Source organism: Clytia hemisphaerica, unplaced genomic scaffold (assembly GCF_902728285.1).
Source record: "Clytia hemisphaerica strain Z4C2 unplaced genomic scaffold, Clytia hemisphaerica genome assembly, whole genome shotgun sequence".
Classification (NCBI taxonomy): Eukaryota; Metazoa; Cnidaria; class Hydrozoa; order Leptothecata; family Clytiidae; genus Clytia; species Clytia hemisphaerica.
Genome location: NW_027103472.1, coordinates 558180 through 569620, shown reverse-complemented (window position 1 = coordinate 569620; position 11441 = coordinate 558180). Strand labels below are relative to the sequence as shown.

General features: G+C 36.0%; 1 protein-coding gene across 2 annotated transcripts in view; it reads right to left on the bottom strand.

Annotated features, from left to right (window-relative positions):
- Nucleotides 1-1238, bottom strand: part of LOC136798361 (pecanex-like protein 1) — a 36384-nt gene extending 35146 nt beyond the window's left edge. The window contains exons 1-2 of one of the 2 annotated variants that reach the window (XM_067054969.1): nucleotides 1036-1238; nucleotides 63-570 (exon numbers count right to left, since the gene is read on the bottom strand). In XM_067054969.1, the coding sequence (XP_066911070.1) occupies nucleotides 63-570; nucleotides 1036-1188 (661 nt within the window). In that variant the 5' untranslated portion in view covers nucleotides 1189-1238. The remainder of the gene's footprint in view (nucleotides 1-62; nucleotides 571-1035) is intronic. The other variant, XM_067054968.1, reaches the window with a different exon arrangement.
- Nucleotides 1239-11441: the final 10203 nt, after the last annotated feature.

Below are 11441 nucleotides of genomic sequence, written 5' to 3'. Positions count from 1 at the left end.
CGATATTTTCACATTTGCAAACAATAAAAAAACATCCCTAGTAGGAACAAGAAGCCACTTACCATTCTTTGTGTCTTGTTCTTTGAAATCAGCCTTGGTTGAATGCAGATCCACCACCACAGCGCGCTCAGCGGGTGACAAAACAACAGGTGAGAGTACTAATTCAGATTGAGGTGTGTTTTTATCAGGTGTCAAACTTTCTGAAGCAGCTTTATCCTCATCTTGTCCTAAGTTGTCTGTAGTTGAGTCTTTGCCTGGTTTTGCAACATTCAACACAATTTCTTCTAAATTGTCCACTGAATACCTTCTCTTGGTAGGATCTGATGTTATTGAGGTCTCGTTATCAATTTTTGTTGCTGAATCATCGTTATTTTCCTTACTAGCGCTATCATTTGGTGAGGATGATTTGTCTTTGTCCGAATCATCGCCTTCTTTATTTTTATCATCTTCCAAAAGCTCTTCACCGTCAAACAAAATGTGAAGCTTGTGGTTTACGAGTTTTGTGATGATGAAGAAGAGAAAGATGGTCAATGGGTACAATATGGAAGGAAGGATCACCGTTTCTGCTGTCTGTAAAAAGTAAACAAACATTTTGTCATTGATAAAATATTTGGACAAAATATTTGATCACATGGAGATTTCCCTGATGGTCAGTCTCTAAGGCTAAATGACACTTTAAAAGTGCTCTAGACAAATTAGAAATAAGGAGAAAAATGAAGTTAAAATTATCTAAAAGAAAAAGATTATTATTATTGTGAAGAATAAGGACACAACTTGTCAAGTATTTAACAAGATTCTGGTAGTTGACTAGCAGATGATATAGATTTTTTTTTCAACAATTGATGTAAGAATAACAAACTATTCTTTCAAAAACGAAAACCCACTGGAACTTATTTCGTTTTAACTCGATATATTCAAAATGGCAAGATTGGGATTGGTCAGTGTGAATTTATACATGACATCAATGAAGCAGAGACAATGTTAAAATATTGGTTCCAGAGGAATCTTTTTTTCAGAAGAGTAACAACAACTTACCAGATGGATGACAAATGGTATGAGTAGCAATGCCAACCATAGATACATATGAAATGTATTGCAGAATATTTCCTGGTGAGGATCAAAGAACCAACCACCTGTGATGGAAGCCCAAATACCCTGACGCAGGATCTCAAGGGTTTGAGAACCCATTTTTTAATTTGATAATTATTGTTTACTCTCTTTCATTAATTCATGATTCTATGAATACAAGATGAGGTAATGATTACAAGAGAATACAAGAGAATAGTCGTTTGGGAGAACAGGATGGTCTTTTGAATAACTAATTACTCCAGCATAAATCAATAAATTAAATAACATCATATAATTGATTTGTCTTTTACAACACAGCTGTTACCAACCTGATTGCAACCAACCAATTGAAATTAGATTGCTGAACGCAACGAGAATCAAAACTATGGTAGCTAGCTCTAAAGCTCTAAAACAGCATTCTAGTAACATGAAAACCAGAATATAATTATTCAATGGGAATCAAAACTATAAAGTGAATCAATTTGTCAGATCTAACAAAATTAATAAGGGCATTGTCATCATTGACAATCAAACTAAGGATTTTCTGTCAAGAACCTTGTAAACATTCCTCCAACTTCCATCGAAATGATCTGCTGCAGCTAAATTCTACCATTCTACCATGAAAGTGCTGCGGATCATCAGTGGATAGTATTCATTTTTATTTTCATTACCCACAAGTGGGTACAAAGTCCAAATGTGCATTTCCTGTAAATTCTATATGAAGAGTTAGGGCTATATCATGATGTACATTTTCTGCTAATAATAAAAAACCTAAAGATTTTCATGGAGTTCCATAATACTTTGTATTACGATAATAAGCCTATATAGAAAAAAAACGAAAATAAAAAAAGTGTGTTTTATAATGCAGAATATCATGAGCTGAAAATTTTGGAATTTCTATGTTGGGAATTTTCTCAATGCCCCCTGTAACTTAACTATGCATATCATATATTTCTAGTTGCTCTAAGACCTTATGTTACAAAGGAAAGTGATTACAGCAAAAACTTCTAAAAAAATAGCACTTTTTCAGTACAGACTTTTAACTCTTCATACAAAAATTATGGGAAGCGCATATTTGGACTTTGTACCCTATGCTGCACGCAAGCACTTAATAAGCTAAAGTCCCACAAAAGCGGGACAAAAATCAGTTTTTTGAAGTTTGCAAAAAAACGCCACATAGGAATGAAAATTAAGGGATAATGATAATTGAAGATTGAGAAGATGATTGACAGTTTAAAGTTTTTCATTCTGAAAGCGTTCTCGGCTCAATCCTCGTACAACGCTAAAAATGGTAGACCTAGCTGTGACAGATCATTTCCATGGAAGTTGTTGGAATGTTTACAAGACTCTTGACAGTGCGGTTATTAATTTTTTAGATCTGACAAATTAATGTTTGTAAGGCGAAACTAATTTAATTTGTTGTTCTACGGGCAAATCCTTAGCAAAATATGGGTCGGTCGGTCGGTAAAATAAAGATAAATTTTTCATTTATCAGGGTTGGTAAAGTACAGAAAATGTTTTCCAAAAAATATCTGGTTCAAAAGTTCACTTTTTTTATCTATCTTATCTGAAGATCATAATAAAATCTTAGTGTATGGAATGCTTGATTTTCTAAATTTAATTCAATTTCATAAATTAATTTTCAGCTTAATTCAAATTTGATTCTTACAAATTAGTAGTGTGTAAAATATATTGTATTGGAAATTCATTATTATTATTTTTTTGATTTTAGCAAAAATAGGGTCGGTCGAGCCCGTAGAACAACAAATTAAATTGGTCTTGCCTAAGTGCACTTTATAGTTTTGATTCCCATTGAAGAATCATATTCTGGTTTTCTGTTATTAGATGCTGTTTTAGAGCTTTAGAGCTAGCCTGTTTTTGTAATACCCCCTAGTATGCAAATCGACCTTTTGCTACCCGCTGGCTGTACCCCCCACATCCCCTGTGTCCTGCATTTTCAAATATCTAGACGGTGTCAATCGAATGAATCGAACGCCAAATCAATTGAATTCGATTGAACACAATCGAATTGCAATTGAATATTACCCAGGATTTGCAGTTTGATTGCTTCAATTACGTTCAATTGTATTCGATTATGTTCAATTACGTTCAATTGATTCAATTGTATTAAATTTTATTCGCTTTCGTACGGTACTTAAGCGCTCGGTCGCCTACGCTAAAAAGCTCTAACGGAGTGATCCAATTTAATTTAATTGCTAGCAAACTCACCGAACATAATTGTAATTGAACGAAATCGAATGTACTAGACAATCAATCGCACCAATCAAACATAGTCAACTATCAATAAAAAATAGTCAACTATCAATCGAACTAATCTAACCTTATTCAAACACAATTGAACACAATTGAATACCGTCAACTGGTCTAACTTGGGACTATCTGACAAAACATGGGACATCAATTCGGCCACCATTTTACCGAGCCTCCAAAGTCATTTGATTTGAGTTAATGAACGGCGGATTGAAAAATACATGATTTCTATTTGGCACCGAGTAGGCTTATAAATCGAAATATGAAAAAAATCTGAAGTGGAACACACGCAAATGTCTGGAATGAACAAGACCAAATTAGTGGCAAAACGATGGAGCGTTTGACGTCACTCGCTCAGCAATTTACACACTCGTTATTTATTAATCCCATCGGGTGTTAGGCGGTGGGCGTTCTGTAACCAACCAAACATCAAAATTTAGAGACAGCACACTTGCAGTGCAAGGTGCAAAACTTTTTAATGCTATGCCAAAGAGCATCAGAAACCTCAAAAACATTTCTATCGATAAATTCAAAAGAGCCCTGGACACACACCTTAAGTCTATCCCAGATGAACCCCAGATTCATGGATATACTGGGTGCAGGAGAGCTAATTCTAATTCAATAATTGACATGAAAAATATCTGCTGAGATTCTTTTTCTCTCGACAGATTGATCACACAGAGGCGTGGTTCACCAAGAACCTTACCTGAAGCAGGATGCTCAAACAACTACACAAGTAACACAAGTAAGTAATTCTCCAATCGGGGTCTGGTCATTTTGAATGAAAACAAAAAAGTTAAAAAGTGATGATCAGTGAAAGTTATCGTGACATGTTGTGACAGAAAGTGATTAATAAATGATTGATAAACTTGGTGGAGTTATCATATCAAAACAAATTTGTTGTCAAAGAGATTTAACAGTAAGTAAAAATACAGGCTAGATATCAACCAGTCAACAGTCCCATGTTTCGACCAATCGTCCCACAAGTTAGAGGAGTTGACAGTATTACCCAGGAATCGGCCGTTTGATTGCGTTTGATTACGTTCGATTGGTTTGATTGCGATTTTTGTTCAAAGTTGCTCGATTGACACCATCTGTCTGGAAATATTTATTAGAAGATTACGCTCAAAAAGTTATGCAAAAATGTAAATAACATACAAAATATATACAACCAATAACATGAGGAAGATGATTTATAAATGATAAAAAAAGTAAAGTATTAGAAATAAATGAGAAATAAAATATGAGAAAACAGCTTTTGCCACATACCGTGAAGGCAGGTAACTTGCATCAGTGGAGGCTTCGTATTTTAATGACCTGTCTGGTCCTTAAAATACGAAGTTAAATCAAAACAAAAATGGTAGAGTAGAGCTGCGACCGGAGCTGTGTAGTTCATTTGTTTTGAAATTTTGCTGCTTTGATTGGTCAGTCATTTGAGGGCTATGCATGTTAGCCTCCACTGATGCAAGTTACCCGACTTCACAGTAGGACAACTCAAACACCTGACAAAGTCTGTTGCATAATAGTGTGATGGTGCGTTAAAAAAAATGCTGGTGAAGAAAAAAAGTCCAGTGTTAGTATATATCTGCCGTGATCTGACAAAAGGAAGTACAGTTGTAACTGCATTTTTCTGATTTTGAGATAATTGCATGAACAAGTTGACCTTATTCAAGATTAATGGTATCGTTTTAAGATCAAAACTTTTGCTAATTGTGAAAGACAAAACCCTAGAATAGTATAATATTTAAAAGGAAGGAGTTATAAAAGGAGTTTAACTCAAGTGAGTTACGGCATGTCCAAGGTAAAAGTGAACCAGTTCCAATCACTTTCAAAATGTCAAACATAGCTGGAAAGAAGCGCCATATGATGTAGATCAACGTGATGGGTGTTAGAAAAATTTAACTTGAGGCAATAAGAAGTTATAGCCCAAAAACCTGTATTATGACGTCAAAAACATTACGTAACATTACGTCATGAAACTTAAAATTCAAATAACTCATAAACTTTTAATGATATCAATATGAAATTTTGACAGAACAAATATATCCTAATTCTTTAGAAGTAAAATTTTCAAAATCTCCTGATAAATGATGACGTCAGCATTTTTAAGCCATTTTTCAATTTTTGGCTATAAAAAATGACGTCATCATTTTTTTCAAAAATTCAGAAATTTTCTTACATCAATATCTATTTGTGGTCAAAATTTGACATTTATATGACTTTTAGTTCACGAGATATTCAAATTTTAAGTTTTATGACGTAACGTTATGTAATGTTTTTGACCTCATAATACAGGTTTTTCTGAAAAATCATGAAAAATCGCTACTAGACCCACTCAAATTCATCAAAAACATCAACCAATTCAACTTAAACATCACCATAACCAACCATCATGACGTCCACGAGGAATAGAAATACTCCAAATCCGCTTTGCAGTCCTTCATCCTGTGCTGACGACCAAAACGAAGAAAGTTTAACCTGCTCGAAGTGTAATCGACTAGTGCACTACATTTGTACAAGGCTACCACCCTACATGATTGCAGTCTGTAAAGACGGGAGAAGAACTGCGAACGCATGCAAATACGTGTGTCAAAATTGTGTCAACCTGGACCTCAACCATCCCTGCGAACGGCCGCCGAGCTTGCAAAATTAAATGAGACGATTAAAGAAAACGAAAAGACAATTAAGAAATTGAAGTCTAATGAACAACACCTTCTCGAGATTATTGAATCTCAAAAAAAAGAGCTCACTAATCTAGAGAAGAAATTGTCTAATGACCCGGCGTTTCATACTGTCGAATATGTAGAGAGTAAACTGGAAAAGAAACTAGAAACCTTCCGAACGGAAATCTTAACATCATTGAAAGAGGAATGTAAAAAATCGTATGCTGCAGCCACTTCTGCCAATGTCCAAGTGCCTAATGACAATATCAAGACCGCCGTTAAAGAGGTCCACGAGGAGGAGGCAGCAGAAGAAAGGGATAAGATCAGAAGATCAAAGAACATCATCATCCATGGTGTTGAGGATCCAACGACAGAGGATGCTACCAAAAAGATGAAGCATGGGTGAAAACACTCATCGAAAAGCTCCACGTCAAAATTAACATCAAGTATATCTCAAGAATTGGCAAATCAGTAGACGGGAAAAAGCGTCCCCTCATTGTTACTCTGAACAGTGAGGAAGAGAAAATGAATGTTTTTGGAAATCTCCCAGCGCTAAAAGGAATTGATGCCTATAAGGGGATGAGCATTTGCGAAGATCTAACTCCAGCTCAAAGAAAAAAGTACAAAGAGGCGGCAGAAGATGCTAAGGCACGAAATCAAACCGAAAAAGATGGAGTCTGGAGAGTGCGGGGTTTTGCAAAAAACGGATTCGGTGTAAAGAAGATAAACGCCAAAGATCGGCAATAAACCAAACACGAAAAAAAGACGTAACAAAGAAGAAAGACGAACAAACTAACAAACGAAAAAACCTTAACATACTATATACTAATGCAGACCAACTAACTAAAATAAAGAGAAAAGAACTAAATGAAGTGATTTCAAAAGAACAACCCGATATCATTGCAATTTGTGAAGTAAAACCGAAACATTCGAAAAAAGAACGTCTCATACAAGACTACCACATTGAAGGCTACTCCGAACCCTACGAAACAAATGCCTTAAATAATGTTGGACGTGGAATCATCGTTTTGACACATAAATCGATCAAAAATGTAGTCGAAGTGACACCCAATAGTGAATTTCAGGAGGTGTGCTTACTGGAAATCAAACTCAAAGGAGCGGATTCTTTGCTTTTTGGATGTATGTATCGAAGTCCAACCAACACGCTAACATCAGCAAAAAACAATACAGCACTTAATCTTCTTCTGAAGGAAATAGCAATGAATAAGAAATACAGTCATAAGTGTATCGTCGGTGACTTCAACTATAAAGATATCAATTGGGAAAACTGGTCAACTCCTCACGATGACACGAAGGAAGACGAACAATTTCTCGAAGCTTTAAGAGACTCCTTCTTTTACCAACACGTCGATGAACCAACAAGAGCTAGAGGTACCGATACGCCATCAATTATTGACCTGATTCTGACAAATGAAGAAAGCCAGGTTAGCAACATAACCTATCTTTCACCACTTCATAAAAGTGATCACAGTGTTCTATCATTTACGTTCGAATGTTACCTTGAAACAGAATGCATTATTGAAAACTATAACTACAATAAGGCAGATTTTGAAGCAATGAAAGGACATCTTGAGAACTCTGACTGGGTTACAGGTTTCCATCAAAAAGCAGAAAATGCAAACGTAAATGATTGCTGGAAGATGTTGCGAGATCGAAAAAAGGGAAGTTTTGCAATCGATCAAGATATTCAACAAAGCTTAAAAGAAAAACGTCGCCTTCATCGCAAATGGATAAGATCAATAGGTACAACTTCGGAACAGAGAAATAGAGCTATTTACGCTACTGCGAGAAACAAGGTTACAGGAAAGATCAGACGAGAAAGAAGAACACTAGAAGAACGAATTTGTGGTCAAGCAAAAAGAAGCCCTAAGAAGTTTTGGAAGCATATCCGGAACTCAATGAAGACCAAAACGGGAATTTCCCCTCTTCTCCTTGATCCAAATGATAAATCATCACTTCGTTTTACTGATGAGGATAAAGCTGACATCCTACAGGATCAGTTTTGCAGTGTTTTTACGAATGAACCTGCTGGATCACTACCTGAGTTTCCATCACGAACAGACACAGATGTAGCATTCGATCTAACAATCGACATGATCAAAAAGGAACTGAAAGATTTGAATCCTAATAAATCGCTAGGACCTGATGAGATTCACCCAGTCATGCTGAAAAAGCTGGCCTTTTACATAGCCGGTCCTTTACATACTATCATGGCCAAGTCCTTCGTAGAAAGTAAACTACCTGATGATTGGAAGACTGCACATGTGTCCCCGATCTACAAGAAAGGAAAAAAGAACCTTGCAGAAAATTACAGGCCCGTTAGTTTAACATCAGTTGCGTGTAGAGTAATGGAAAGAATCCTAAAGAAACAAATAATGGAACACCTCACGAATGAGAAATTGCTATCAACCAAACAACATGGGTTCATGGGTAAACGATCGACAGTGACACAACTACTTCACTACTTAGACAAATGTGCAGACTCGATATCCAATGATAAGGTTGTTGACGTAATCTATTTCGACTTCGCAAAGGCATTTGACACCGTTCCACATCGCAGATTACTAAGAAAACTCGAAGCGTATGGTATCAGAGGAAGGGTACTTGGTTGGATGAAAGCATTTTTGTCCGATCGTTACCAATATGTGAAGGTCAATGGAAAGTTATCTAAGAAATGCCAGGTGCAAAGTGGTGTACCACAAGGAAGTGTCTTAGGTCCACTCCTTTTCGTTATTTACATCAATGATCTAGCTGAAGTTACCAACTCAGAAATGTTTCTCTTTGCCGATGACACAAAGCTTGTTGAAGAAATAAATAACGCTGAAGATGCAATTAGACTTCAGCACGATATCGAGGCAATGGAAAAGTGGTCTGGTGACTGGTTGTTGAAATTCCATCCTGACAAGTGCCACGTGCTGTCACTAGGGAAATTCTGGAACATTCAACATGCACATCCTTACGAGATCGCTGGCTCTGTCCTAGAACATGTTGATCAAGAGAAGGATCTTGGAGTGATTATTGATAGTGAATTGAATTTCGAAGAACACATCTACACCAAGATCAAGAAGGCTAACTCGATCGTTGGATTGATTAATAGAAGCTTCGACTTCCTTTCTCCCGAGATGCTCCGCACACTTTTCATTGCATTTGTGAGACCTCACCTTGAGTACGCGCAAGCTGTTTGGTCTCCACGACTGATCAAACACTCTGATGCAATTGAAAGTGTCCAACGTAGGGCCACAAGACTTGTCGGTGGTTATAGAAACCATTCATATGAAGAACGTTTACAAGTCATGAACCTACCCAGCCTCAAGATCCGGCGTAAAATCGGGGACATGGTGGAAGTATATAAACATCTTAATGTCTATGATAAATCTTCCCTATGTCAGAAACTCGTTCTTCGAAATCGACCTCAACGTAAGCACAATCTCGAATTAAAGAGGAATTTCGCTGAAGACGGCATTAGAGGATACCAAACGAATTCACTTTACTATAGAAGCATTGATACTTGGAACAGTTTGGCAACCAATGTTGTAAATGCACCGTCCGTAGGGAAATTCAAACTAGAATTGACAAACGAATGGAAAGATAAGATCTATAAATTGTAAAGATGTAAGATTGTTTCATAGAGGTCAATAGACCTGAGAAATACACTTCTATAAATTATTATAGGTTTTTGTTTTTTCCAGCTCCTGTATGTTTGACATTTTGAAAGTCAGTGTTGCTCGAATCCCTCAGATCCTTGGTTAGAAAAAGCTATACCTGTTTACTTTTTTCTTGCCAGATTCAACAAGCCATCAACCAACAAAATTAATACTGACATCAAAAAATTCACAAGACCTTTCCACTAGACACTTCTAAATTATCTGCCATTATGAAGATGGTCCGAAATAAACCAATCAGGTTTACAATCGGAATTCCTCTGGGAGTTAGCGAGGCGGGAAATGTAAAGTTACGTAATAGGAAATACATAATTTTTCTGGGGGTTAAACGTATAAATAAAACTGAAATGGTATGTTTTTTTCTTCATTATATATTTAAGTTTTCATTATCAAAATTTTAGAAATGCTAGTTTGTAGACCATATTAGAAAATGGTTATATATTTCGCAAAATAAACACTTACAAAAGCTATTACTTACTATTTTTACCCCCGCTTTTCAAACAGCGTCTTCTGTGGGCGTGATATCAGGCGGAGACAAAACGCCCTCATCGTAAGATTCTCGGGTCGTCTTATTGTTTGTACCTTTTGTTGAGTCTGTTGGTCCTATTGTTCATGCTAAATCCATAACGATGACGTCAATGTTTGGCGGCATACCTGAAAATAAAAACAAAAAGATTATCATATTATTTTTGCATGAATTAGGCGAGACCAATTTAATTTGTTGTTATACGGGCCCGACAGACCATATTTTTGCTAAAATCAAAAAATTTTAATATCGAATTTCCACAAAAATCAGCAAAAAGCTGGTGTTTTCCGAAATCTGAGTGCGATAAGATCCTCACTGAAAGTGAGTGGAACTGGTTCACTTTTTCTTTGGACATGCCGTAACTCACTTGAGAACATCTTGATTTTGGAAAAATCTACACAAGTTTTACTCTACTCAGTTACATCAATATGCCTTCTTACCTGTCTTTAAAAATATAAATGAAAGTAATCACGGAAAAGGACGCGAAAAAAAAAGACATAAGTGTGAGAACAGAGTAATCAAACTCGTTAGAAAAAGTACCATTAGAAGTCATAAAAAATCAACCTGAATAAATGCAATCGAAATTCCAGAGAACTTCATAATTCCCCAAACAACATTACATTAATGTCAAACTCCCATCACATAAATTTTACAATTACGTCAGAGTAGACTACGCTCGCCACCGAAGAGGTTTATTTGGAAAGGGTAATTATATTTTATTGTTCGCTTCTTTTTTAAAGATTCGCCGGTTTGGAAAAGTATGAATTTCTTTGTACATATTTTACCTACCCCAAATATTTGGGAGGCTGAGTTTTAAACGAATCGTCAAGTTGAAACGAACAATAAATGTATCAAGGTCTGTTTTATTTACCCCCTGGTGACTTAACAAAAGAGACTTAACTCGATGTTACAATCCAATTATTGAAAGTTTGTCTCAGCCTTTTCATAATGAGCGAGACATACGTTCTCTGATTACGCAATTTTCATATTGACATTTTCGTGGCATTTTGATGTAACTGCTACTCAAGGCATAAGCTATTTCAAGCTAAAAATGCAAAATTTTTAATTAGCGTCGGAATGAGGCTAAGCGTGGGAAAAATCGATATGTGAGTGGCCCCTAAGTGACTTATATTTCCTTTAGTCAGAAAATAAAATGAAGCTTTAGTCCAAAAAAATTGATAAAAAGAAGTCTTTTACTAGAAATCAACTAGTTGGAAAACACAAGCTGGA